A 27,468-nucleotide genomic window follows, 5' to 3' on the forward strand; every position below is an offset into this window, starting at 1 on the left:
ATTTTAGTGAATTCTCACAAAATTCATTAGCCATTTCAGTCATAATCCACATGTTCTTTGATAGGCCTACCCATCACTCTTGCACGCACATTAAGGATTAAAAACAGATTGTATCAATCAGGATTATCATAAACTTCAGCGTGAATAGCTGATACACTGATTAACACTCACAATATAACAATGATCCTTTAAACACAATATAATGCTTTTACAAGCTTTTCACCAGGGCACTGTGGGCTATTGTGACACACATTTAATTGATAAGGACTTCGTTGTCATTTATTTGTAATGAATAGCCCAATAATGCCGCATGAAATTGTGGATTGATCCACTCACTTTCATTTGCAATTAGGCTATGCCCATGCTGTCACCTAGGAATACTTGCCAGGTGACGAATAACCATGTGTGAATAATAAAATATCTGAGAATTTCAACACATTATAAAATAAAATATAAAATGTCCTTAAAAATGACTGATTAAGAAAATCCCAGAGTAAATGTCACATTTCAATTGGTGACTGGCGACCTCTGGTGGTAGACAGAGAGCTTGAACACAATATTAGGCTATTCTGATATCGGCTTCTTGGGTTAGTTAGCCAGATTTAGTTAGCCTGGTGGACTAGACTAAATTAATTTGAAATTTATTTAAATGTAAAATAATTTGATCCTCGACTTCACTTTTTATTATTCTTGGCCTACTGTAGCCTTTTACTATAGTCTAAGCTTGGTCTAGTAAAAAATAATGTAACAGAATACACAAATGAGATTATGTACGAAAATGAAAAGATGCACAGATCGATATGCCTTGAATTTTAAGCGTAATGTCATTCGTAGCCAACTGTAAAATAATATAAACCCCATTTCCCAGAATTCCTCACTGAATGCCATAGAACGCACACACGAGGAGCTGCGTTGTGTCTGTACAGGATCCACGTCCCTTCTGAGGTTGATGAATCAGTGAGCTACCGGTGCTTGTGCATCTGACTAAAGCAAGACACCAAACCGCCGAGCTTCATTTTGGAAACGCAGTTTGATCATTTTATGGTGGTGGCAAGCCTTGTCGATAACTGCTTACAGGAGTAAATAAAAGGTAAATTTAGCTAGCAGGCTAGCTAGCTGGCCAGCTTACACTGCTTTAACGTTAGTGAAGCAACAATATATAGCTGGCTATAACACGCGATGGACCCTCAAGATACAGCCCCTGATTCCTGGGAACAGGAGGACGATGTGGAGGCCCCAGCGTTGGATGTATCTTCTGCGTTCATTGGGCTCAATGTAAATGCACCCGAGTTTGTTCCGACCTTTTTGCAGGGAGGGCCTTCGGTAATTCCAGTGTCTGACGGTAAGTTCATGTGGCGAAGGAAAAACACATACTCGACAGTTTTCAAAACAGCGTTTAACGTGACATTGTGGCGCAGTTAATTGCCAGAATGAGCTGTCCTAATACACTGCTTAATTATACAAATACGAACACAATGACTGATAGTAATGTTATCTCCACCAGCTAGTGGTAGGTTTGGTTCGAAGTTACCGTTAGCTGGCTAACAGTTAGCTGCTGCTAGCTAAATGTCAACCAGGCAGCCAACTCTCAGCAGATGACAGAAAACAGTGCGTCTACAGCTTAGGCTGTTGTAACAAACAACGATGCGTTTAATTTAACGTTGGCAGATTCAGATGTCATCAGAAAACGAACAACAATGGTTTGTTAAGTGGGTTTAGTAGCTAAGTTAGTAAATTAACTGACAACTTCTCGACTACAATGTTGCATCATTTGGCATTCATTACGAATTTGGTGGTGACATTGTTTTTCCGTACTTGACACGTATTTTGAACAACACGTTTTCTGTCAATTCATTCCGGGCTTCGTTTGGTTTTGAAGGAGGTAGTAGTCAGTCTGTCATTACTGCACCTACAACCTAGTGTCATCAAACGTGCGCATACGTTTGCATACATTCTTTGCGTGTCACATAAAGCCTTCGTTGACGTAATGGGTGCCACCTTGTGATTAAAATGTGATTACCTTTCACCAAGAAATCATGTTGCCGTCAAGATGATCTTTTTAAAGTTTTTAAATATATATATTATTTTTTTTAAAAAAAAAAGGTTTATATACACATCAATACTTATAGATCATTCTTATTCTGTGACTAAAAATTATTAACAATAGGCCAATTTAGCATTCGTACTATCAGTGCACCCCTTTGCTTCTTCAGGTAATAAAGCTAATTTCTTTGTGACTGTAAGACGAGACGAGTGTCCAGTTATCCTTGCTCCCTCCAAAACCCCCAAAATGATTTTCTGTTATTTCTCATTCATATTCCTATAGGAGCAGACATAGCTGCTAACAAGGACGTTTCAGGAGTTGTTGGTAAGGCTGTTTTTATAATGACACAATTTTAAGGTGTTCACCTAGACCTTCATTGTGCCAACTTCCCTGTCTGTATCACAACAACGTAATTAAAACAACCCCATCATTTGTGTGTGCCTTTTGTCTTGACCAAAAGGTATAGTGCTTTCTCTCACTTCAGTATCAACCTAACGGTGTCCAGCACATGGGTTGATATGCTGGTGTCCTCCTTCCGTTGGTCAGGCAGCCATATACAGGCCAACCAGCGCAGTTTAAAACTGGCTTGAAACTGGATGTCCCCATCGACTCACGTTACATGCCTTATTTAACTCTACGCTCTGCGTTGCCACTACAGCTTGGCAGAAAGACAAGACCCAAACACTTGTTAAAGGGAGATCACCACAGCAATGCTGGTGGTAATGTGCAGTGATCCACCTGCTTGGATTCTAGAGTACGCAGAGGAAGTTGGTCTTGTTCGGACTCCTAGCCTTTGTTAATGCTGTATAAAATAAATGCATAGTCACGGTTCCTGTACATTTACTTAATTATTGTGTGTGTCAGTGTCATTAGTCCATTTCAGGTCCGTTTCAGCTTTGGGGGAAATCTAGTGGTGTACAGTGTACGAGTACAGTGGTGACCATCCAAATTGTTTACTGTAGCTGTTTGTGAATAGCAAGTGTGCCGAAGAAAATGGGTTTTTCTGATTGGTCAGTGGAGAGCATAATTCCTCAGACGACTCAATGTTCTGCTTATTTTCTGCTTTGGAGGGATCATTCAATCATAAGCCGTGTTTTCATGCATTGTGTCAAAATAGATCCCTGACTTGAATACGACACTGTTTATAGGGCCATTGTGAACTCGGTGCCAAGGAGTCTAGTGCTGTACTTGTAGAGCTGGTTTCCTTATATGATGATACTTCTGGAGACCTTGACAACACACCACTTAGTTGGTATATTACAATTCTAACTGACCCAGTCAAAATCATTAAGTCAAGGGGAGATGCAAGTGTGTCTAAGTAAGTGGAGTGTATGTGTCAGTATTTTGACCAGTTAGTTATAGAACATTTTAATTATAATCTGAAGGGAAAATTAATAAATTAATTGAATAGTTAAATTAATATGTTTCCCTGTGTTTCTTTGTGCAGCAGTGGAGAATGGCGAGACAGAAGCGGCCGTCGAGGAGACATGGGAGGAGAAGGTGAAGCCGGACGAAGAGGAGCCAGGAGGCGGGCCCCTAGCAGAGAGCGGGGGTCCCGAACTGGACGAGGGCCTGGAGGAGCTGGAGGAGGAAGAGGAGCTGCCCGTGCCCAAGCCACCCCCCGCAAAGCCTAATGCCCCCAAGAAGGAGCACGTCAATGTGGTGTTCATTGGGCACGTAGGTTAGTCTGCCTTCAAAATGGCATTTTTATTTATTTTCTGGCCGAGGTAGAGTTTGAGAGAGAGTGCTGACCAGCTGTCTAGCATATAATCAAATTTGTGATGTGAACCTGCTGCGTCATCAGGGTATTTTCCCTGCTTTTTGTATTTCTGTATTGTTGGTGTGTGTTTGGTCATTTAATGTGTCTGCCGTTTCTTCTCCCCTGAATAGATGCAGGAAAATCAACAATCGGAGGACAAATCATGTGAGTTATGAATTGTGGTAATTCAGAGCATCTTCTGACATTCTGCAAAATCTGTTAAACTGTTGAAACAAAATCTGTTGAAAGTACTATCTCTGGAAGCTGTTCTCTGCTGTATTTAAGGTGAAGTATGTCCATTCAGACCACCTCCCCCCAGTTGGCCATTAAAACCACCCCTGACTCTCAAATTCCCACTCCAGGTATCTGACAGGAATGGTGGAGAAGAGAACCTTGGAGAAGTACGAGAAAGAGGCCAAAGAGAAGAACAGAGAGACTTGGTAAGTAGCATTTGCACTGAAAATAGCTGACCTTGTTGCTCTTCCATTTTCATTCGTCACAGGGTTTAAATGCAGCTAGTGATAATTGAGAGCATCCACTTATTTATACTGGTGTGTGCATTGTACCATGTTCGTAGCTTCCTATTTATATACTTATAGATAATGCCTTTATATAATAACTATAGTAATTTAACTGTGCTTCATAAAGTAAACTTTTTCACTCTGATTTTATAGTGTTGCAACATACCTCCTTGCTTATTGCAGTATATTGAATCATAACTTCAATATTATGATGCATAACGTACCACCAGATTCTTTCTTGAATATACAGCCCTAGTGCTGCATTATTAACCAACATCTCCATGAGAGGAATAACCAACTGTAATCTACATCTGGTGGTGTTCTATGACTGAATCCATCCAGTGATCTCTCCCGCGTTCTCACAGGTACCTCTCCTGGGCCCTGGACACCAACCAGGAGGAGAGAGACAAGGGCAAGACCGTGGAAGTGGGCCGCGCATACTTTGAGACGGAGAAAAAGCACTTTACCATCTTGGACGCGCCCGGCCACAAAAGCTTTGTGCCCAACATGATCGGTGGAGCATCACAAGCTGACCTGGCAGTCTTGGTGAGCGTCCTGCAGTCACTCTGTCACTCTGCAGAGGCGCGAGTGTGTGTGTCGCAGTAAGATGTCGAGTGGGCGCCTCCAGCTGCAGCCTTTTTGATGGGTCCTGTCAGCTGGCTGGTTTACCCTGACAAATGACCGCTCAGCGTCGCTGAATGTTTACTGCTTGTTTAGCGCTCCGAGTTATGGGCAGCGGCAGGAGAGCCACATGTGTTTGGAGAGAGGGAGAGGCTAAAGAGAGGAAGATCAGAAGAACACTCTAGAATGGATAGAGCAGTCAGTGAGATGAACAGGTCATGAACAGGTGTGCCTGTGCTTTTCATTTTGTTGCCCTATACAAAAGCCAGTTACATTTCTGACCCTTATTTATTGCCTCTATTATTGAGTCACTATAAATGGCTCTTCACAGAATCATTACCTGCTGTTATCAGCGCTTTTTTAAAAGTTATCAGCCTAGTTAATGAAGGCAGCACAGATGCAATCAATCTGGAGTTCCTAAAATGTAGGACCTAAATCGTTACAGCTAATGAGGCCATCTGGTGGTTGAACATCATTTATTTGGTATATTCACATGGACAAATGTTATAACGAGCTGTAAAATGTATTGAGTAGCACTGCTGTTTCAAAACAGAGACAATTTGGCTGGACAAGAAGTGCTTGCTGGGTATATGTGTAGGGTCTTGCCCTTGGTCTTTTACCACAGAGGCTCAGCTGCTGATGACGGTTGTTTCGTCCTCCGACAGGTGATCTCGGGCCGGAAAGGCGAGTTTGAGACGGGCTTCGAGAAGGGAGGTCAGACCCGGGAGCACGCCATGCTGGCCAAGACAGCCGGAGTCAAACACCTGATTGTCCTCATCAACAAAATGGACGACCCCACGGTCAACTGGAGTCTCGAGAGGTGAGTTACACCGCAACCAAAAACTCTCCACTTGGCTCAAAAAGTGGCTATACAGGCCAGACGGACCTGATCCTTGAATAGGCTGTTTAGCAATTCCAATAAACCACTTACGAAAAAGCCATACAGTTTCAGCCAATGTCTGCCTGCTTCTTGTAGGTATGAGGAATGCAAAGAGAAACTAGTGCCATTTCTTAAGAAGGTGGGCTTCAACCCCAAAAAAGACATCCACTTCATGCCCTGCTCCGGCCTCACTGGAGCCAACCTCAAGGAGCCGTGTGAACTCTGTCCCTGGTACACGTAAGTATCCTCTCCTGATTAGTCCCGTGTGTGTGTGTGTGTGTGTCTGTGTGGAAGTGAGCAAAACTGTCTGAATAAGTAGTTTTTGGAAACGGTTGTGTAAAACTTTTCTTTTTTTGTAATGATTACAGGGGATTACCATTCATTTCTCATCTGGACAGTTTGCCAAACTTCAACAGATCATTAGATGGGCCTGTTAGATTACCCATAGTAGACAAGTACAAGGTAAGCTGATCCTCGCCTGGCAGTCACACACACATCATTGTGATGTTAACCTTGGACCTGGTAATTTTCTTTCTCAATGTAGCTGCACAAATGAGTTTTGTTAATGGGCCTCAGGCTCAATCAGTGCAGTTTGAAGTAGAGTGCCAAGATGAACTTTGTTCATTTAGATGTGAATGTTTCATAATTTTTGTCACTCTGTTTATGCACGCTGAATGTAAGTGTTGTTGTGTCGGGCGACGTGTTTGAGTGACTCTCGGATCCAAATGAGATGCAAATTCTCATTGTTGCCTTCTCTCAGTCTACTTTCTTCCTCTCCTCTGCTCACCCTCCCTCTCTGTCTGCTGTGTTGTGTAACAGAGACATTTCGTTATGAAACCAAGAAGCTCAGACTAGGCCCTACATGCAGTGTAAATAATGAGATTGAGGTCAAGTTAATTGCATGCTGTTTATGTTGTCTGTGATGATTAGTCGCTGATGGTTAGTATGTCGAAAGGGGAAAAAAGATCCATAATCTCATAAAGTCAGCCTCGCCGAAGACGGGTTGGAATATTGACCCACAAACGTTTCAAATTCAAATCATCATTCAAAATATCACTTGTCTTTACTAACCAACTACAATTGTTGGCTGTCTGACGTGATGGTCATCATCATTATTTCATCAGCCCTATTGTTGGGTGAGGAACAGTAAGAGGATTATGATATTCGGCTGTGCTCATTTGTGAGCAGGTGGCATCGCTCTGTGCATGACGCACAGCCCTTTGAAGTTACCACCATCTTACCACACGTGACGTGGGGGCAGGGAGGTGCACATTCACAAAGAAATAATCTTAGTCAGCTCTTTGGCTCAGCCATTGGATTTAAATGAGTATTTCAATGTGTGGTCAGAATTAATACTGCAGATTAAGAGAAGCAGTATAGCAGGCATGTAGAAGCACATTGTAAAGACAATTAAAGATTGTGAAAACATGAATGTTCTCGAATGTCTAGTTGCATGTTGCAATATGACGACATGGCTTATTGTTTGTTCACCTGGGAGTTTCTGCCCCCTTTAAGGCAACAAGGTCACTTTTCTTTCAATGCCTTCATTCCCTGTATGACCCCTGACCCTAGAGACAATTGACACAAGGAAACAGTTACATGGGAGATAGACATCTTGCTGCCTGATATCTCCTGTCAACCGCAGTGCTGGTTTGTTTGACGGCCCCTGTGTGTAATGTAAGCCTGCGGTTCTGCCTCTCATCATGTGTAGGACATGGGAACCGTGATCCTGGGGAAACTGGAGTCAGGCTCCATTAGCAAAGCACAGCAACTTGTCATGATGCCAAACAGGGTAAGGTGATGCTTGCAATTACTGTTCATTTCTATTGTGCAACAAACTCTTTCAACCAACTCATGTATGGAATTTCACTAGTGGAGTCACTTTGACATGACATTTGTCTTAAAAGGTGAAAAAGAAACGTTACCATTACCAGTAAAACCAGGCACTGCTGGTCCTGTGCCTGTTTAAGTGTGTGCTGTGGGCTGTGTCTCTGAAGTGGGTTGTTAAGCAGCAGTTACGATACTGCGAGCATTGTCTTATCTTGGCAGCACACCGTAGAGGTCCTGAGTCTGCTCTCGGATGACATCGAGACGGACGACGCGATGCCCGGCGAGAACCTCAAGCTGCGGCTCAAAGGCATAGAAGAGGAGGAGATCCTGCCCGGCTTCATCCTATGCAACGCTGAGAACCTCTGCCACACAGGGAGGACGTTCGATGCCCAGGTACGAGGCAATAGGATGGTGGAAGGCCACAGCTGAAACCTGTGTCTGTTCACCCTAGTCATATTAAATGGATTCTCAAGGCGTAATGTTAAATATAAATTTTCTGTTCAGGTCTAATCTCTATGTTCTGCTGGTTCACATTTGTGATAGAAGTTATTATTGTAGATAGATACTTTATTGATCCCCAAGGGGAAATTCAAGAAAGAACCGTGGAGATGCCGGGGAATGAACCCGGGACCTCATACATATTATTTATTTATATATATATATATATATACACACACACACACACATATATACATAGTGTTTGGATACACAAACAGAATAGGAAAAGGTTGATATAATTATGTTTTTGTCTTTTTTTTTTCAGATTGTCATCATTGAACACAAATCCATCATATGCCCAGGTTACAATGCAGTTCTTCACATCCACACCTGCATCGAAGAGGTGCAGATCTCCGTAAGTGTCTTTGAATCAGCCTCACACCTTTTGTCAACGTGGAACGCATCAGTTGTTAGGTTGCATACCAATGTGGACTTAATGTATGTGTTGCTCCGTCACCCTCCAGGCCTTAATCTGTCTGGTAGACAAAAAGAGTGGCGAGAAGAGCAAGACGCGACCCCGCTTTGTCAAGCAGGATCAGGTGTGCATCGCCCGGCTGAGGGCAGTGGGCACCATCTGCCTAGAAACGTTCAAAGACTTCCCCCAGATGGGCCGCTTCACGCTGAGGGATGAAGGTAGGCTAGTAGCGCCCCTGGCTGGCCAAAGTTTGTATGTTTGTAGTCCCCTGCAACTGCTACTGACCGTTATACATGTAGAGGTGTCTGCCTGTCATTAAGTCCTTTTGAAAGATGGACTGAAAAGATGCAGCCTTTAGATATTGTTATTTATGTTATCATGGCACTGATCCTTTCTGTAGTAAATGATGGAGACATGAGCTATGACATTTAGACGCACCAGCGCTTGCACACACTTTCACTTTGAATGCATGAATGACTGAGGGATAAGAATTGTGAACACAAGTCTCAAAATAAAATCGATAGGCTAGTTTGTTTATTTTCTGAAGAGATGCACATTTTCCCCTTGGGATCTACAATATCATGGTCTCTACAGAAATTAATTAATTCTACCAAAGGAAAAAAAGGCCTTGTGAATGAAATTCAAGACTTGTAAACAAAATTCTTGCACACACCCTAATTATATCTCACACACACACACACACACACACACACACACAGAGACGCATACATACAATGCCACCGAAGTAGGCTACCCTGGTTGTAGCTCGTTCATTTTGGCCTGTAGAAAAAAAAACAATGTGAATGGGTGTGAAGTTGGTATTAAATTTAATTCGAAGTGGTATTAAAAAGGTCTTTAAAAGTCTTGAATTTAAGTTGGAGGATCCTGGGGGTACGCTGCTAATATTTCACATAATATAATATTTGATGTTGTTTGTTTACTTTCAGAGTATTACTGTATTACACCAAAACCTCTCATACAACAGCAAAGTTCTGTGTGAAATCAGTTGAAGTATACAAAATCTAATTAAACTTGTCTTCTGTTGTAGGCAAGACTATTGCCATTGGCAAGGTGTTGAAGCTGGTGCCTGAGAAGGACTAATGTGGAGTTGCTGGACTGTCCCCTTGTGTACACTGGGATAGAGGGGGATGGTATCCTAGCCTACAGTCCTTTGTAGCCATCCCCTGCTCCACATTATCTACCCGCCAAGGAGCAATTTTAACACAACAAAAATCATGTTTGACAAAAGGAACTGATTGATGTTTTTAAGAAGAACAGTAATATGGAAGAATACAGTGTGTCAGCTTTCTCATATTGAGAGCTCAGCTATGCCACTCATGTAGCCCCAACTACCTTGGGTCAACCCATCACAACTCTAACATTTTAAAAGTAGGTGAAATTCTCTCTTCGTGTCTTTTGGAAAGGCAGAAAGAGATCTAGCAGAATTTTAATTCAGAGTAGTCAGCCAACAGTAACAATTTATCAGAAGTACCCAATGCACTTGAAAAAAATCATGCTGATATGAATGACAAGTGTGTCCGTTCAGCTCCTCTTACCCTGAAATGAATTGGGCCTGGAGGCACTTCCACTGTTATGGCCTGTGTTGACCTGAAGCTGCAGTGCAAAATAAAGTACGGAATTGTGAAAGAACTCAAATTTCACATTGGCATGTGTGTTTGAGTTATTTGACTCAAATGTGTAGACATGTTGCTGGGACCAGCACTATTAAGCGGCCAGGATAACAGGACTGGACAAATATTTCGTTCGTATATGAACTAACTGCAATTAATTTAACGTAATAAGTTCATGCTCGCTGAGAGCTGTGGTGTAAACAAGAAGTTGACTGAATTTATGTGACGACATGTGACGTGGAGCATTTCATCTACGCATGCGTGCTGGAAGACCCACACGTGAAGGCAGCATGGCGGAGCAACAGGGAAAGTTACAACTGGACCAAGCCCAGGTATTAAATATTCTTAAATTATTGTAGGAAAGTAAAGACAACACACTAGAATCTGTATGGTGTATTGTTCATGTAAGAGTGGGTAAGATCTTGTTCTTAATGATGCCCGGCAATGTATAACCTCAGAGACTGTTACGTATTGTAACGTTAACGTAAGGCTATGCCACGAGGTGCAAACTCAAATGTTCAAACGTTGAATTACGTTTATGTTAATGTGCAGTCTCTTGTTCGTTTGCTATTAGTCCAATGTGATGTGTTGCTCCACCATAAATATTATCTTTTTGTGATGTTGCTGGTTAGCTTTTTAGAAGGTAGAAAACCTAAGCATTAGCCACTTAGCTGAAATAGCTAACTTCTCTAACGGCAACGGTTGCTAACGTTACCCATCGTGTGGCATTGCACTGGTTTGTAACGTTGTTTTACATGTCTGTCTTTAATTTAAGGTGAAAAAGGCTGTGTTGGCACTTCAGGCCTTCCTTAAAAGCAAATCCACTTCAGAAAGCCTACTTCTGAACGAGAGTCAGCATATTTCTCTTATGTTAACACTATGGAAGATCCCAAGGAAAGAACAAACCATTCGCATGTGAGTATGCAAGGCCTTAGCTGCTACTGTCAAACTTATTTTTGCAAAGACTGTCATTGTGAAAAGGTATTTTAGGACAGTTTCCCATGTTAATTAAGTGGCTACCCATAGATAGATAGTAAGACACACAAGGTGCCTGTAGGCCTACTTGTTTGGAACATGCTGATGTTTGGCATTACATTTGTGAAGTAGCCTACTTGGCAGGTTTGTCTGATAGGGGTGCCAGTTAAGAAATACTGGTTTAGGAGACTTGTCACCCTGGACCTTTAGGTCACTACCTCAACATTGTCCTGGAATTGTTTGAGGGACAATTCCAGGACATGGAATGGAAGCCTCATGGTCAATTATTCAAGTCCAGTGTTGTTAAAAAGGTTTTGGTCATAATAGTAATGGACAATGTTAAAATATCAAATTTAGACCTGTTATGAAATATCAGAACTGTTAACTTTGGTGTATCTGTGTTCTTATGTGATGTCCTTTAGTCCTTTACCCCATGGCATCCGCATAGAGAACGGTGAGGTGTGCCTCTTCACAAGAGATGAACCCAACATGACGACAGACCAGACAGAGAGGTTTTACAAGAAGCTGCTCACAGAACGAGGAGTCAAGAATGTCACAGAGGTACAGTTACCTATATATATATATATATAACCCTTGAGATGGTTGTGGAGATGTTTTCAGTGTGTATGAATTGGATAGATGAATTGTTGTAACATAGCACTGGATAACAGCCATCTGGGTTCATATGATGTGGTTGATTTTGTTTAGACATGCAACAGAGGAATCCAACCCCACAGTGGCAGTGTGAGGGACTGGCGTACTTACTGTTGCTATAGGAATTCAAAGATTAATCCGGACAAGCTTCTCGCTCCCAATTGGGACCAAATTGAACTTGTCTCTCTAATTTTGATACAAAGACTTCTTTTTATTCTTTTAACCTTGATTGGGTCTGATCATAAATGTGTTATGGTGAAACTGAAATGAACAAAATGAGGTGCAATCTGCTGTTTTTAATTCTGTAAACTTATTGTCAAATACAGATAATTTCTCCTCACCATCAAGTGTTGGGGCTGAAAAAGACCTCTTGTTTCCACACACAATTCTGTCTTTGTAAATGTGAAACAACGACATATATTTTTTTTAAAGTATATTTTTTTTAGGCTTTTTATGCCTTTAATTAGATAGGACAGTGGAGATTGACAGGAAGTGAGCGGGAGAGAGAGTTGGGGTGGGATCCGGAAAGGACCACGGGGCGGGAATCGAACCCGGGACGCCGGCGCACGGCGCAGGTGCCCCAGCCAGTCGTGCCACCGCTGGGGCCTAAAACAACCATTTTAGCTTGGACCAAGCCATAAACAATCTTAGCCAATGCTTCAGGAGCCCGAATGGGAAGAGTTTAATTTGATTGACCGACGGAACGCAAGACTAAATCACGTGCGGCATCTTTCAAACCTTGTGCTTTGTTGGTGTTTCTTTTCCATTCTAGGTGATGCCTTTCAAGGTGTTAAAGACAGAATACAAGGCCTTTGAAGCCAAAAGAAGGCTGCTTGGCAATTATGACCTCTTCTTGTCTGATGCACGCATTCGCCGCCTCCTGCCCTCTCACGTTGGGAAACATTTCTATGAATCGAAGAAGTAAGTTAATCAAATGCAATTTGTTAATGTTATTGGTCATTGGTAAAATAATATTTGGAGGTAAATAGACAAATTTAACTCCCTGGCTGAAGATAATTTTTTCTTTGTTCTTACTACTTCAGAGCTCCGTTGTCTGTAGACCTGCAGGCTAAGAACCTGGGCCAGGTTATGGACCGTCTCATCCAGGGCACCACAATAACAGTTGGCAAGAAAGGCCCATGCTGGTCAGTCCCCCTGCACACTTACAGATCAGATGAAGCTTAACCTTTTGTACAACATTAATGTGGGATATTGGCTTTGGAGAGAAGTGTATTGCAGTATTATTTGTTGTGATTGTAATATAATCGTCTAATAATGTGATGTAACAATGCCTGGTGACATTCTCTGTCCTCTTTAAGCGTAGCTGTTTTAAATCAGTTGTTTCCTTGAGTAGTTTTATGTGTAAAGTGTGATGGCACCGCAGCAAACCCTGCTCTTGCCCATCAGTGCTGGGCATGGGTAAAGATGGTGCCAGAGTGACTCGAGGTTAATCCAGACGAGTTTCCTCCTCCCATTGGAGCTTGTCTCTACAACTTTGACACAAAGAAATAAGACGCTGTGATATAATTTTTTTTGTTATAGTGTCATCTGTTTGTCTGCCTGTCTATATCTGCTTGTGTTTGTTTGTGTTTTTATTTCTGAGTTGTTGTTTGTGTTTTGCAGTATGGCCCGCGTGGCTCACTCAGGGATGACCACTGATGAAATTGTGGAGAATGTCTCTGCTGCAATAGACACAATCACATCCAAGCTGGACATGGTGAGTTTGAACCTGTGAAGATCTGCCAGTGGCTCTGCTAAGCCCACGATTCGGAGAGAATATGCAAAGGCAGTGTTGACAGCAAGGCCCACACCTGGCTGTCAGGTGTTAGCTGTGGTGATAATCACCCATGTAGCCCAGCATAAATTAGTCTTGAGAAAAGTTGAGAGCAGCCATTTGGGTTCATATGATGTGGTTGATTTTGTTAAGACATGCAACAGAGGAATCCAGCCCCACAGTGGCAGTGTGAGGGACTGGCGTACTTACTGTTGCTATAGGAATTCAAAGATTAATCCGGACAAGCTTCTCGCTCCCAATTGGGACCAAATTGAACTTGTCTCTCTAATTTTGATACAAAGACTTCTTTTTATTCTTTTAATTTTGATTGGGTCCGATCATAAATGTGTTATAGTGAAACTGAAATGAACAAAATGAGGTGCAATCTGCTGTTTTAATTCTGTACACTTTTTGTTAAATACAGCTAATTTCTCCTCACCATCTTTTTCTTAGTGCCAATCTTAGAAATTGTCAAGAGGGAATGTTAATTTGGTCTCCATGGAATATTGGGGTCAGCCTGAAAGCCACGAATAATTTTGATGGTAATTGTAAGCATGGTAATGAGATCCATTTGACTCAAACGTCACCAGAGGTTCGGTCTGTCCGGCCAGCCCTTCTGGTGCACTACACTTTTCAGAGAAAATACTACAGTGTTGGGAGCGGAATATGTCATAGTCTATATATCTGGTTAGGTACCATCTTATTGATTCCAAAAGGATTTTTTTTTTCCAGAAGCCACTTGGCTAGTGAACCCATTTAAGTCTATGAACGTCTGTCTGGATATCGTACTTACCTTAATGTCTCACTAAATACTCTTTTCTTGATCTGGACTTTGACAGATGTTCTGTCTGTGTATTGTCTAAGTGTACAAAGATGGGCATTGCACTAAACACTATCGCTACTAGCACTGTTGCACTTTTTAACCACTGTCCCATTGCAGGTGGAGAAAGGCAAAATGATTAAGATCATCCACCTGAAGAGCCAGACCTCCGTAGCGCTGCCCATCTACACCTCTGACCTGACTCACCTTGCTTTGGTGGAGGAGGTGCGGAAGAATGCCTTTGATGAAAAGGTCAGTCATCAGTCAGTTATAGTCACAGTCTTGGACCAAATAGTACGTCATCAACTGTTAAGTTATATCACAATGCTGCAAATAGACAAGGCTGGAGAAGTACTGTAATTATTTCTCTTCAACTTGGAAAAAAAAACGGTACTTAGAAATGTGTTTCCAAAATAGATACTCACACATTTCTCTGCTGTTCTTGAGTTCTGCTAGCAGTTTCTTCTGTCTTCTCTCTGCATAAATTGTACGCTTCCTATCGCTGTGCTTGGTGTTAACTATCTCCGTTATCTAGAGGATCCAACACATGGTGTGTCTGGCAGCGTGATGAGAATTTGTTTCAGATTGTTATGTCAAGTCATTTTTCTGTGAAAAACGGGCTGTAGAATGAAAGTTTACCAGCTGTTGTTTTCAGAGAGCGTCTGTTTGTGCACCATTTTCAGAAGTCCAAGAAGAGAAAGGCCTCAGCAGTGAGCAACGATACTGATATGAAAGACGGCGAAGATGGAAGTCCGGAAAAGGTATGTCCATTAGAAGAAAAGTGTTTAGGTACATATTATTTGTTGAGGGACAAGTGAGTCCCATCATCAGTAAAGATTAGAGACACTGTGTGCGTGTGACTGCATCACAGCAAACCTGCTCCCCTCTGTCAGTGTTGGGCACGGGTACAGATGATGCCAGAGCGACTCAAAGTTAATCCAGATGGGCTTCTTCCTTCTATCAGAACCGGTCTCTACAACTTTGACACAGAGATGAGATACTTGAGCGCCCTCTGGTGTCCACTGTAGGACATTTGATCTGTTATGTCTTGCTGTTTATGGGCAGTGCTTGCCAGATGCTGATCAGAGCAATGATGCTCATCAAACACGGAGTAATATTTTGGTGTCTAACTTTTTCAGAAAGAGGACGAAGATGATGAAGACATCCCACAGCTAGTTCCTATTCAGACAAAGGGCAAAAAAGCCAAGCCGGAGGTATGTTCGTCCCAAAATTTGATACAATTTCTAAAGTAAATTGCGTTCCCTTCACAACACTGGAAGAAGTTGAATGAAATCCTTTCCCAGCACACTGCATAAGTGTTTAACTGAACCTTCATTTCATTTGACAGGAGTCAACCAAGAAAGGCCTGAAGAAGGTGACCAAGCCATTGGTAGGCAGAGGGGGGAAACAAAACAAAACTGGACCTGGTAAAATGACCAAGAAAACGATGAAAGGCCCCGCACAGAAACAGAAAAGAAAATCACCCAAGTCCTCTTAAAAACAACCATCTTTGTTTGTCCTTCTCTTGTCATCAAATAAAGACTTGTAACCAACTGCCAGCCTTTGTCACCATTTATGTGGCATGATGGCAGTCAATGACCTCTATGTAAAGAAGCATGGCATCAAAATGCTTTAGGACATTACACAATTTCCTATCCACATGACATGGTGCATACTGTATGACAGTGTAATTGTAATACACGTCAGGACTAATCCTTTAACAGCAGACAACTGCTGGACTGACTAAATGGAGACCTAAATGAAATGCAGCTACCTGAATCTGTCTTTTTGTACCAGAAAAATTCATCTGGCAATGTTTGTTCAGTTTATTTGCTCTGTAAATAATAAAAGACAATATACTCTTTGTTGTATGACTGTACCTTTTGTTAAACTCAGCAGCATATGACACAGCCATTTAACATCTCGTCTGTTCAGCATATGATGTCCATGTATTAATAAATGTTTGCATGGATTGATGTTTGCGTTCGTCTGGGTAAACCTCTTGTGGAGTAATGGGATCAGGTGACAGCCTTTTGTGAAGGTAGACAGATGCTTGGCATAGAGGCCAGGTGCTGTGTACTATACAGCAGCTGTGGACACATGACTAGACTGCTTTCAGTCCAATGTGAGCTCACTTTGGTAGTATTTTGCTTCAGTGTTCTGCAATAAATGAGTTTTGAAGTAAAAGGAGCCTATAGAACAATCGGTTTAGGCAGATAAGGTTCCTGGAAGGGTAATCTTAACCTGAAAAGGCTTTATTTTTCTTATATTCACTTTGGAACAGCCAAGCTCACAAATTGAACAACTACTAGCTGATTTTTGTTTTTAATATTTTTGGACACATCATATGAAAAGATTGAAATTAGTCGACTTATGCGGAAAGGGCCTGTTTGTCCAAGCTAAACCTCCCTCTGCAGGGTTTGCTACATGTACCATGTAGGCTAGAGAACAGACACGGCATACATCCCTGACTAAAAGAACATTTGGGAACTGCATAAGGTGAGATGTTTTGCCAATGTTGTTTTCCGTGATGAAGTGTAGCCTACAGCCATTTTAAACTGTTTCTTTTCTTATTGTTAGTATGCTACAGCCAGAGTTTCCTCCGTCAGACCATGGCCGGGATGTGGAGAAATCCAGGCGCTGTGCGCTATGCCCGGACAGGGATGCTGTTCAGCATGAGCCGTGTCTCTGGAGCAACTACCACAAGCCCATTATAGTGATTATAATTGGGGGAATGATGCTGGGCGCTGGAGCCGTCACGTCCCTCCTGAGCTCCTTTGAGGTAACCGAAGTGCCTCCTGCTATTGGACCCGTATCCTACTCCATTGGATTCATTTTTTTGGTGCTTGGGCTGATCTGGTTGCCCATCATCAAGGACAAACTCAGGCGCAAAGGACGGAAGACGCGGAGAGGATCCATTGAGATGTGATTGTCTCAATGTATTGGTTTATTTGTTGGACAATACTGTTTTTCCACTTCTCGTAGCCTATTTTAGGAACCATTACTACTATTAGTTGGATTTAGGCGTGGTGATAACCTTGAATATATCTCTGCTTGCTTGACCATTATGTTCAAAAGGGAATAACTAAAAGGCAATGTAATGTATCATAAGGCTTACATTTTCATGTAATTTCTGGTAGGCCTAGTTCATTATTTTTCAACATGACATGATAAACACATATTTTTACAACTACTACTGAGTCTTTAAAGATAACTTGACAGGCTGTCAGTCACTGTCCAAAGTTAATGGTTTGCTGCGTACCTTGTCCTAGGCTATCTTGTTTCTTGATTCTGAACTCTCCTCAGTTCGAAAGACTCACGTTCTTTGTGCTGTCAGCGCCACTGTACACTTTTCAACACACCTGTGGAGGCGCATGTAGCCTACCTGTTGCCAAAATGGAGAAAAACTACGAGGGTATCGGTCGGTGTAAATGCGCGTTTTGGTTCGCCATCGCTCATGACATAATCGGATGTTTAATCCTTCTGAGTGGAGTGTTTTGGGACATTTTCTTCCACGACTTTCTTTTATATGCCGGCGCCGTTATAATCTTTCTCAGTCTCATCTGGTGGGTGTTCTGGTACTCAGGTAACATCGAGGTGCCACCAGAAGAGCTGGAAGACGACGTTTTTCTTTACAAGAAAGGCAAAGGAATTTCAGGCGCTGTGCGTAAAGTATCCAGTAGACTCACCAACAGTATACGAAACTCGTTCAGGAGGACTGGAAGGGGGAGTCCAAGGCCAGGTAACGGGACAGAAGACACACCACAAGTCCCTGGCGGTATTGCTATGACGCCCTGTGGAAACGCACACTCGGAACAACCTAAATTCAACAGAGAACCTTTGTCGGTATAATTCTAAGGTAATCTGGTGCACATTGTCAATAAAGAATGGTTGAATAGACATAGGCCTACTCAAAATGTATGGTTTATCTAAGCAACAAAACTATATTTTTGATGAAAGATAAGCTTATCTCTAGGTCAATGATCAACCAGTGTTTAAATCCCTGTTTACCTCTCATATTGGCTTTGGTGGATTTATCTTTTAGATAAACTGTAGACTTTGGTCTGTATGCTCTATCCAACTTGACTTTGGTATGGCATGTGATAATATTTTAAAAAATGTTTTTGGAAGAATGGAAAATGCCTCAAAGCCTGAATTACACAGAAGGTTCAAATGGATGGGTTCAACGCAGATTTTATATTTTACAGTGCTGTAACCTCTCTGTCTCAAATCTCACAAGCACTTTTTTCTTAATTCTGTGTTTCAGAGAACAGATGAACAGTAGACATGTCACTGCCAAAGAATAATTTCTTCAAAATGATGGGCCGAATGTTCGAACACTTTTTATTTTTTTACTATTTAATAAAAAAAGATTGTTCATTTATTACAATTGTATGGACATATGAGTTACAAAATAAAAATGTAAATACACTTATACTGGCTTATATTTTTCAGTGCTACATGCTTCTGTCTTAATGACTCCAGGGATGTGACCATATGGCTTGTTTTGGGACAGTCATGTGCATATTCAAAAGGGTTCAAGGTTGGAGATCATGATAGAGGCATCAGCTGTGGACAGACTTATTCCTTGGATTCCATCTTTATTTATTTGTTTACATGTGTTCCACTCAGAACACGCAAATAATAAAAATGGTGAAAGTCAACAATAAGAAAAAACTGACTGAAAAAATGACATTATTGTCTGAAATGACATTTTTATGCATTACAAATTATAAACTGATGGCCTAGATTTTAAGACTTTTATGCTAATCAAATAATGTGCTCTGTTTGCTCAAATACACTTTTTGTATAACAGTTAGTTGCGTTTCACCAAAAAAGTTTTTGATTTTGTTTAAATATGTTAATTAATCATCTCTTTCAGTCTTACAAACCAAAAACAAAAGGTTCCTTTGCACAGCAAAGGGACTTCCCCTAAAATATTTACATATAGAGGTACTTAAAGCTGCGCCTAAATTCTGTCAGTGCAGCTTCGTTTCAGGGGGAAGATGCTGTTCTACCTCGGCCTAATAGTTTACATCAGTCCTTTGTCTCTGGCAGTCAAACAGTGTCCTGTGAATCACTACTACGATGGCCTCAGTGAGGAGTGTGAGCCTTGCGAATTACGGTGCAATTCACCACCAGCAACTTGCACAGCATCCTGTACTAAGAGTAAGTACAATTTGGATTTCTCTACAACAAAAACAAGAAATAAAGTCACAATGTGACACAATGGACAACAATTTATTAGCATTTGCACTGACTTTGAAGAGTAACGGCAGTTACTTCCACTAGATGCCTGTGTTCGTAGTCGGTCCTCTGAGGAATCTTTTAACCAATGAACATATTTTCTAATGAACATATATCGAAATTGTGACACTTTCCTGACCTTGCCTGTCATATCTGTTTCAAGGAGTGCATCGTGTGGAGCTAACCAGGCTTACATTACCTGTTGTACACTGTTATAACTGTTTATGTGACGAATAAATCTATCTGAATCTGAATCTAAGGCTATGTTTTACACATGATACAGTAGTACAAACACGGCAGTCACAGACCATGTAGCAATAACCTGACAGATGTTGGTAGGAAATATGCCTTATTATCAAAAAACAAAACCAAAGTTTATATATGTCCTTTAATGCCATACTTACACCAGTAGACTTTGACAAGATTTGGAATTATTCTTGAAAGATTGTAGTCTTTTGAGAAAAGCTTGAATGGGGAGCATTAGTTAAAAGACTCCAATCTTTCAAGAATCTTTCCCAAATCTTGTCAAAGTCTTCTGATGTATAATGTGTTTAGTCTCATTTTCTCAAGACGGAGCTACCATTACATTTCATGACATTTCTGAAGCTCATCCAACCAACAATTTCATTTTCCATAGTAAAATACATTTCTTCTAATGATGTAATAATTATTTCTTTTCATGCTCGTCTTGAAAATAAATGCATGGCCAGATATGTCAGAGTCACAGGGCAACAACTCAAGAGTGCTTTTGGTGGTTTTGTTTGTTGTGTTCCTGGGAGTCTTCATGGCCATGTCACTGATCCTGCAGTATCTGAGAAGAAAGACTTGCAAAATTCACTCCAAACCCAAAGGTAACTTAAACGCATGGTTGCTGGCAAATGCCAAATCCTTATTAAACTTAAATGTTGGGTTGAACTAAGGATAAGGAATATACTTTTACCAGTTATGAGCATATAGATAGTCAAAGCTTCTTTTTTGGTAAGAACCAAAATAGTGTCGTCTCATTTTCTCAAGAATTGCCATGTATTTCTTAACAAATTAGTGTATAGCAAATGCAAACTAAATGTAATTTTGATGAAATTACCAGTGCATGAAAATATATTAACATAAAATGCAAAACAAACTTTTATTCGGAAACAGTTGGCGGGAGTCAAGAACAAACCCTGAATGTTATATGCTTCTTTCATAAAAAGCAAGATCGTCCTTATTTTAAGAGCTTAACAGCCCCACTATTGATAGATAGTTTAAAAGGTGGATGAGTGAATGGTTTGAATAAGATGGATGGATAAAAAGTTGGATGGAATGTGCCTTATATCCTTGTAGAATGGAGAGGCACAGAGACCGTTGAGCAGAAAGCAGTTTATACAGGTGCAGTCAGCTTAATTGACTCTTTGAGGGGGCCTAGGTGAGCAGCTGGCAGTTGATACAGGTGCAAATCAATTGAATTAGCCCATTGTGATGTCATAGTGCAAAGTCTATGGGGAAAAATAAGCTTGATTTTTGTTAATATTTCAAAAAGTATGAAGCTTACAGAAAAGAAAAGTAGCCTACATTGCAGAGTCATTTTCAAGACCTACATGACAAAGTTTGAACGAAGTTTCTACGTTAAACGGTTGAAGCTGAATTAGACGCAGAAATTTTGGTTAGAAGAATATAATAAGACTTCAGATAACAGAACGGTGCATTTTCATGCACTGTAACTCATCCATTTAGCCTACAATGCAAGTTGACAAGCTATAGAGTGAGTTCTTAAAGGGAGGATGAGTTGTTTTGATGTAAAAACAAGGGCTGAATTTGTGTGTCACACACAAAACTAAAATCTGCACATAAATGTGGGTGATTGAATTTTGTATAGGCCTATTTGAGTATCTGACATTAAGAATAATACTAGGCTAAACGTGACACTATCACAACTACTTAACGTGTGCCCCACAGTACCCTGCCAGGAGGAAACGGGACCAACAGAACTACAAGAAGCCTTATACATCGCAGGGACAGAGACCCTAGCTGGGGCTGGCCAAGCTATCCAAGAAGAGCAGAGTGAAGTAACTCCTAACTCCAGTCTGCCCCTACCCTCCACTGAAGAAGGCAGAACCATGCTAGTGACAACGAAGACAGGACAGAACTATGGAAGCAGGATGCAAAGCACTGATAGCGGAGCTCTCTACCTGTGGAGGTCTGGATTTGTGCCCTGATTGAAGATCCCAAAGCAATCTTATCAAGGAGGGGGCTGTAACCATGGAAGGCACTATATGAATGCTACAATGTCAATGATCAATCATTTCTCTGTGTCTTATGATATTTATACACCTTCCTTTTTTAAATTTATTTTATTTTATTTATTTCAAGTAGGCTAGACTACTCCACATGGTTGTGGTGATTTATCTGAAAAAGTTACAAAAAAAGGAAAACAATGAAAAATAGCCTACAGAAGTTATAAAGCAGTAGACAGAATTTTGGCCCATTTCTTTTCCTTTTAAGTAGGCATTTTTTTATTGTATCGAAAACAGTGGGAAAATCGGTTCAGAAAGCTCATCTTGCTGTCTTGACAACTACTTACACAGGCTTAAAATCATTATGTGGTTGGCCAACTCAGCAGCCAGCTCTGTAACTTGATTTAATCACGTGACCAACCCAACCATGTCATGTGGCCACAATGCTGTGTCATGTGACACCATTAGCTGAGATGCTGTTTCATTTCCGAGTGTCCCAGCAACAGGGTCCGGAAAAATTTGTTACTAGGTTATTAATAAGTGACCCACATCACTGACATTAATTCTCCCGAGTGAAAAAGTGATACTGGTTACAACTGTAGCACAATGCTCTCGCAAACGTAACAAGCTACTACTCTTTTAAGATCTGTTTACAGTCTGGGGACAGGCCTTTGTAGCCTGCTAGCATCAAGAAGTGTGGAGTTGTACGAGCGCGCGGTTTAGATGTAGGAAAACAAACAGGACTTCTTGTCCATTGTGGTGGATCCAAAACATGATATATTAGAGCGAAGCGACTGACGCGAAGTCCAAATTGTAATGTTACATTGTGGAGGGGCACAGAACCATACGGATGCTGTGTGGTGAATCCCACCTTGACAACCTGACACGACTGTCAGAATGAACGGTGAGTCGTTAACAAGCTTGCGTTTATCCTTTCCCAAATCACTGCTGCTGTTTTGTATTATTTAACTGACAAGTTAGCCGAACCCGTGGTTTGTGCAAGAGAAATCGATGTAGGTAATATTTTTACTTTCCCTTTACCTAGTGTTTCTTTTACTGTCTATGATGTTATCGCCCAGAGGACTTGATCTTCCTTACTCACCACCTCACAGGTTGTCGATCACATGCTTTCTGTGTCTATGCGTTTGGTGTTTTGTATTTTGTGTTAGCTGGTATGGGAGACAGATGTTTAGAGTCATTTACATGACTAGTCAGCCTACTTCACTTAATGACGTGGCTAAGTGGATCAGAATCTGGAAAAAATACCTGAAGAAGATAGTAGGCTACAGTTCCCCCTCCCAGTTGGTTATAACATAATCCACAGACTTCTTAGTCAGCATTTTAGTATTTAAAGCACTTGTAAGCACAACGTATTTGCACTGGTAAACAGCAGTATGACTGGTCAGTATTTTGTTTGTTTCCAATGCATTGTCTTAAGAGCTCTTGGAACAAATTAAAAAAGTATTTGTATGACAATTGTTAGGCTACTGATGAAAATATTTACTGATAAAAATAAGCAATGAGATGAAACAACATTTTAAAAGTAAGTTCACCTCGACATGACTCAGTGACAAACAAATATGTAAGCTTATAGTGTGTGTATGAGCATGTGTGCTGTATTACTGTGTGACCACAAAGCAACAAGTATTTGACCAACTGGGACAAAAGTAGGAGGACCTTTGTTGTGATTAGGCTACAATTTAATTAGGTTAGTTGCAGTGCGGGGATATGCCAATTCTTTGAAGAAATCTCCCTAACAGTTGGATGAAAAAGCCATCTTGTTAAGGTAATGTCATGTCCGCAGTGTTGGTTATATAAAGCAAGCACATCTACTGTATGCTAGTCTACTTTGCATTCTTAAGCAGCTGGCTGGTTTGATTGACCAGGTCCGTATATTGGTTTACAATGCATTGTCTTCAGAGGTCTTGCAAGAAGAAAAAAAGGTTTTGATATTGGCTAATTTTTTAGTGGATGATAATTTTGTCAATGGAGAAATAAGTGTCAGTACTGTATGTATGTATGTATGTATGCATGTATGTATTCATGTATGTATGCATGCATGCATGCATGTTCTTATGCAAATACAGTATGCATAATGTAGTCCCAATCCATTACTGTGTGGCCACAAAACTATAAGACTCATGAGGTGTTTGATAGATTCAGACAAAAGCGTGAGGACTTTGGTGGTGGACATGGGTGGTGGATACAAGGCTTGGGGGAAAAAACATCCTGTAAATCATATTGTTTATCAGGCTTAAGTTGTAGTAGTGTATTTTTTTTGTGTCAAAACACCACATTTTGAATCGCACAAAATACAAAAAAGGAATAAAATGTGTGGAATACATTGCATCAAGTTGTGTTGTTTGTTGTTGTTGCTGCTGGTTATGTTCCTTGTCTGTTACAGTACAGCTGCTTCATTCTTCATTCTCAATAATTTGAGTTCTTTGAGCTTTGCTTTGATTTTTTTGAGTCATGATCATGTTATAATGAGATGATTTCTAGTGAGAGATCATTGATAATGTACTACTGATACTATCACCCATTATCAGAGGTGGGATTTGATTTCAAGCATGTAGCTGCGTGCGAGACTCACGTACACATGCATCATTGCACACAGGGTTTTGTATTTTATTTTCAAAACAGGCTCTTTTCAGAGCAGTTATAGCACACATGACCAGAAAATAGATGTGTTGTGTATAATCTGGTGTTTTGTTATTTATAATGAAACAGTTACAATTACACATGCTGTAGTAACACAATAGCTATACAAAACAAATACAAAGGACGTAGCTTTTAGTAATAGTAATACAAGCTGTGTGTCGGTATCTCAGTTTACTTCCTGTAATTTGCTGCACTGAATATGCTTCTGAATCTGAGTCTAATGTCAGTTAGTTCCACTTGTATGCCAAAGCTACATAGGTTACCTCATTTGATAAGGCTAGGCGTGTCCTCATTTGATAAGGCTAGATGTGTTTGGGTTTGTTAATTGCTCTATTAATAATCAGATACACTAATGTCCTTTTCAGGCGCTCAGCAAAATGACCTGAAAAGACAACACTTGTTGGAGAGGCTGCTTGACGCAGTTAAACAGGTGAGGTGGCTGATGTTGTTTGCACCTGGCCAGGTTTCTGATGTGTGAAACTGACTGGGTCTTTTCCCCCTCTCTGACAGTGCCAAATCCGCTTTGGGGGGAGAAAGGAGATCGCCTCGGACTCAGACAGCAGGTCAGGGAAGTCTCTTAAAGCATTCTGTGACTGTTTGAATGGATCTGTATTTAATTTCCAACATCCACATATCTACGCTAGTGTAAATCCTAAAGTGTCAAATTGTTATGGGAGTGCACAATTGTTTCCATGATAACTTTATTGTGTGTGTTTGTGTGTGTGCAGGGTGATATGCCTGTGTGCCCAGTTTGAGGCTGTGCTTCAGCATGGTTTAAGGAAGAGTCGTGGTTTGGCTCTCACTGCAGCTGCCATCAAGCAAGCAGCTGGTTTCACAAGCAAAGTAGAAGCAGGTATCGCAAATCGTACTCTGTGTGTGTGTGTGTGTGTGTGTGTGAGTGAGTGTGTGAGTGAGTGTGAGTGTGAGTGTGAGTGTGAGTGTGAGTGTGAGTGTGTTTGAATGTATGTTTTGGTTACCTTGCCTTATTCAAGCTGCCCCTCAACAAAAATATTAGTCCACATCATAGGTATTTAGGTAACACTAACAAGGCTATAACTTCTCCTGAAGATCCACCACTGCAACCTAAAGAAACCTCAAAGAGAACTAACACAGGACATTTTGTACTGATATAGTGATATAGTAATCTTAAAGGAGAATTCCAGCAATCTTTCACATAGATCTAGTTTCTCGAGAGCACCTAGTACCAAAAACCCCGATGACCTTGGTGACTTTGAGAAACGGAGCTCTATGTGAAAAATCGGTGGAACTCTCCTTGAGATGGGGGACATGGTTTTTGTTCTGGTGCTGGTGTTGTTTCTCGTGTGAATCTGGGCTTGGAGAAATGCTGCTCAGAGACACTTACGTTCACTATGTAGACGATGAAACTTTTCATCTCTACTGTACTGTAACTCTTAGCACCACTGAAGTAGCAGATGACTTTTGCACAGCACAGCTCACACCTGGGAGAGTTTAGAGCTGAAGCTGTCCTGTGTGCACCTCTCGAGCCTCAGAGGAAACAGATGCTGCGGCAGACCCTCTCCAGAAAGGCAGGTGCTGATACTCCTCAGCGAAACCAGATGGTTATGCAACAAACTCTCTAAACTGGCCAAAAAAGAGAACTGGGCCTTTTTTTTTATCTCTCTCTCCATCTCTCTCTCTATCTCTCTCTCTCTCTCTTTTCTGAGGGCCCACCTTTATACCCTTTGTGGTTTGGATTTGAGTCGTAGCAGCGTGAAAATGAAACTAACAGAGATGAGAGATAATCTGTGCCAGATAATCTCGAGAGTGACGGGGTGAGATTGTTAAAACAGGACTGTCCTTTTTTCTTGTCTACCAGTCTTGGGGAAGCTCCAGGAACCTGCTGAGCCTATGAGTCAGTGGACTTCCATGATTAACTTGGCTATTTAAAGGAGTGACAGCAGACTTCCAGCCAGTCCACTTGTTTTTTTTTATCTAATGAGTTTTAATCAAACTTTATGAAGAAAACTCTTCGCTATGGAACAGCATCAGATTTTCTGTGAAAGTGTAATGATCTCATCCTGTGAGATGGCCCACAGGATTTATAGATAATTGTTAGTCTTTTTTTAGAACCTCTACATATTCAGTGGAGTTTCCCCTTAAACTGCCAAGTTATTTTCAGGAAGTTATGAGCGGCAATTAAAGTTAAAGCACAATGGATTGTATTGTTTCCTTATAATGGAATCTAATCATTTATGGTGAATTTTATATTTCGTTATATATCATCTTGGTCTTTTTGTGTGTCGTTATAGATATTTCTTTTCTGTTCGTCCAAGTCCATGATGTCCGCCTGTATGACATGGTTGTAGAATACAGTCTGAATTCTGAAATAAGGGTCGCCTTTTGAAAAGGCTGAAGTGTCACCTGACAGAACTAAAAAATACTGATGGTACTGAAAATGTTTCTGTTAGTGTTTCTGTGGTATGAGAGTGACTGGGGAGGGGGGCTGAAGGAGCGGCGCTCTCAATTCTTCCTAATTAGCATGGCCTAGAAACTGAAAACATCCTCTTTTTTTCTGTGCCCATCTTTTTGCAAATCTGGAGAGTAAAAATAAGCAGTGAGAACTGTCGCCCTGTTGGTGTGCCCTTTTGTTGCTAAATGTAGCCTCTTTAGCCTCCAGAGAAGCTGTCGAAGCGTGAAGCACACACTTGATATGGGAATGGATGTGTGTGTGTGTGTGTGTGTGTGTGTGTGTGTGTGTGTGTGTGTGTGTGTGTGTGTGTGTGTGTGTGTGTGTGTGTGTGCGCGTGTGTGTGCGCGTGTGTGCGTGTGCGTGTGCGCGTGCGTGTGTGGTGGTGGGGGGGGGGGGGGGGGTGGCAGTAATCGGGCTCATGTATTTATGTTCTCTGGACCAACTTGTTAAACTCACAATATGATTTTGTGGAGGAGGAGTTCCAGTTGTCATTC

The 27,468-nt window shown here is 41.2% G+C and overlaps 5 protein-coding genes and 2 non-coding genes across 9 annotated transcripts in view; all 7 read left to right on the forward strand.

The window, feature by feature from the left end:
* Nucleotides 1-871: 871 nt before the first annotated feature.
* On the forward strand, nucleotides 872-10,229 carry gspt1 (G1 to S phase transition 1). Its single transcript, XM_042082062.1, has 14 exons — nucleotides 872-1,342; nucleotides 2,327-2,368; nucleotides 3,492-3,725; nucleotides 3,935-3,968; nucleotides 4,166-4,243; nucleotides 4,690-4,870; nucleotides 5,611-5,765; nucleotides 5,922-6,062; nucleotides 6,194-6,287; nucleotides 7,537-7,617; nucleotides 7,875-8,048; nucleotides 8,419-8,508; nucleotides 8,618-8,786; nucleotides 9,617-10,229. The coding sequence occupies exons 1-14, from the start codon at nucleotides 1,180-1,182 to the stop codon at nucleotides 9,667-9,669; spliced, it is 1,689 nt and encodes a 562-aa protein (XP_041937996.1). The 5' UTR covers nucleotides 872-1,179; the 3' UTR covers nucleotides 9,670-10,229.
* Nucleotides 10,230-10,376: 147 nt separating this feature from the next.
* rsl1d1 (ribosomal L1 domain containing 1) lies at nucleotides 10,377-16,286 on the forward strand. Its single transcript, XM_042082063.1, has 10 exons — nucleotides 10,377-10,531; nucleotides 10,975-11,114; nucleotides 11,597-11,735; nucleotides 12,601-12,749; nucleotides 12,872-12,973; nucleotides 13,452-13,545; nucleotides 14,543-14,674; nucleotides 15,106-15,183; nucleotides 15,562-15,636; nucleotides 15,771-16,286. Exons 1-10 carry the CDS (start codon nucleotides 10,457-10,459, stop codon nucleotides 15,918-15,920), a joined length of 1,134 nt encoding a protein of 377 aa, XP_041937997.1. The 5' UTR covers nucleotides 10,377-10,456; the 3' UTR covers nucleotides 15,921-16,286.
* On the forward strand, nucleotides 13,204-13,334 carry LOC121700796. Its single transcript, XR_006027291.1, has one exon. It is a non-coding gene; the product is annotated as a small nucleolar RNA SNORA55 (small nucleolar RNA).
* Nucleotides 15,285-15,414, forward strand: LOC121700797. The gene has a single exon (XR_006027292.1). It is a non-coding gene; the product is annotated as a small nucleolar RNA SNORA55 (small nucleolar RNA).
* A 1,175-nt stretch (nucleotides 16,287-17,461) lies between the features above and the next one.
* LOC121699720 (transmembrane protein 238-like) lies at nucleotides 17,462-18,822 on the forward strand. Its single transcript, XM_042082064.1, has 2 exons — nucleotides 17,462-18,281; nucleotides 18,690-18,822. The coding sequence occupies exon 1, from the start codon at nucleotides 17,669-17,671 to the stop codon at nucleotides 18,272-18,274; it is 606 nt and encodes a 201-aa protein (XP_041937998.1). The 5' UTR covers nucleotides 17,462-17,668; the 3' UTR covers nucleotides 18,275-18,281; nucleotides 18,690-18,822.
* Nucleotides 18,823-19,395: 573 nt separating this feature from the next.
* Nucleotides 19,396-22,161, forward strand: LOC121699721 (tumor necrosis factor receptor superfamily member 17). Its single transcript, XM_042082065.1, has 3 exons — nucleotides 19,396-19,591; nucleotides 20,380-20,520; nucleotides 21,605-22,161. Exons 1-3 carry the CDS (start codon nucleotides 19,429-19,431, stop codon nucleotides 21,862-21,864), a joined length of 564 nt encoding a protein of 187 aa, XP_041937999.1. The 5' UTR covers nucleotides 19,396-19,428; the 3' UTR covers nucleotides 21,865-22,161.
* A 165-nt stretch (nucleotides 22,162-22,326) lies between these two features.
* snx29 (sorting nexin 29) overlaps nucleotides 22,327-27,468 on the forward strand; it is a 103,788-nt gene continuing 98,646 nt past the window's right edge. Inside the window, exons 1-4 of one of the 3 annotated variants that reach the window (XM_042082059.1) lie at nucleotides 22,327-22,786; nucleotides 24,909-24,973; nucleotides 25,054-25,106; nucleotides 25,272-25,396. In XM_042082059.1, coding sequence (XP_041937993.1) covers nucleotides 22,780-22,786; nucleotides 24,909-24,973; nucleotides 25,054-25,106; nucleotides 25,272-25,396 — 250 coding nt within the window. In that variant the 5' untranslated portion in view covers nucleotides 22,327-22,779. Of the gene's footprint in view, nucleotides 22,787-24,908; nucleotides 24,974-25,053; nucleotides 25,107-25,271; nucleotides 25,397-25,959; nucleotides 26,337-27,468 lie in introns of those variants that run through there. The other 2 variants (XM_042082060.1, XM_042082061.1) reach the window with 2 other exon arrangements.

The sequence above is a fragment of the Alosa sapidissima genome, chromosome 24, assembly GCF_018492685.1.
Source record: "Alosa sapidissima isolate fAloSap1 chromosome 24, fAloSap1.pri, whole genome shotgun sequence".
Taxonomy (NCBI): Eukaryota; Metazoa; Chordata; class Actinopteri; order Clupeiformes; family Clupeidae; genus Alosa; species Alosa sapidissima.

Bases quoted from the DNA above. Each gene is read 5' to 3' on its own strand.
- LOC121699721 (XM_042082065.1), top strand. From the start codon at position 19,429: ATGCTGTTCTACCTCGGCCTAATAGTTTACATCAGTCCTTTGTCTCTG. The intron at 19,592-20,379 runs GTAAGTACAATT...ATGCATGGCCAG, and splicing joins CACAGCATCCTGTACTAAGA to ATATGTCAGAGTCACAGGGC. The intron at 20,521-21,604 runs GTAACTTAAACG...TGTGCCCCACAG, and splicing joins AATTCACTCCAAACCCAAAG to TACCCTGCCAGGAGGAAACG.
- rsl1d1 (XM_042082063.1), top strand. From the start codon at position 10,457: ATGCGTGCTGGAAGACCCACACGTGAAGGCAGCATGGCGGAGCAACAG. The intron at 11,736-12,600 runs GTACAGTTACCT...TTTCCATTCTAG, and splicing joins GAGTCAAGAATGTCACAGAG to GTGATGCCTTTCAAGGTGTT. The intron at 15,184-15,561 runs GTATGTCCATTA...TAACTTTTTCAG, and splicing joins AAGATGGAAGTCCGGAAAAG to AAAGAGGACGAAGATGATGA.
- LOC121699720 (XM_042082064.1), top strand. From the start codon at position 17,669: ATGGTTTGCTGCGTACCTTGTCCTAGGCTATCTTGTTTCTTGATTCTG.
- gspt1 (XM_042082062.1), top strand. From the start codon at position 1,180: ATGGACCCTCAAGATACAGCCCCTGATTCCTGGGAACAGGAGGACGAT. The intron at 1,343-2,326 runs GTAAGTTCATGT...ATATTCCTATAG, and splicing joins GGTAATTCCAGTGTCTGACG to GAGCAGACATAGCTGCTAAC. The intron at 7,618-7,874 runs GTAAGGTGATGC...TTATCTTGGCAG, and splicing joins TTGTCATGATGCCAAACAGG to CACACCGTAGAGGTCCTGAG.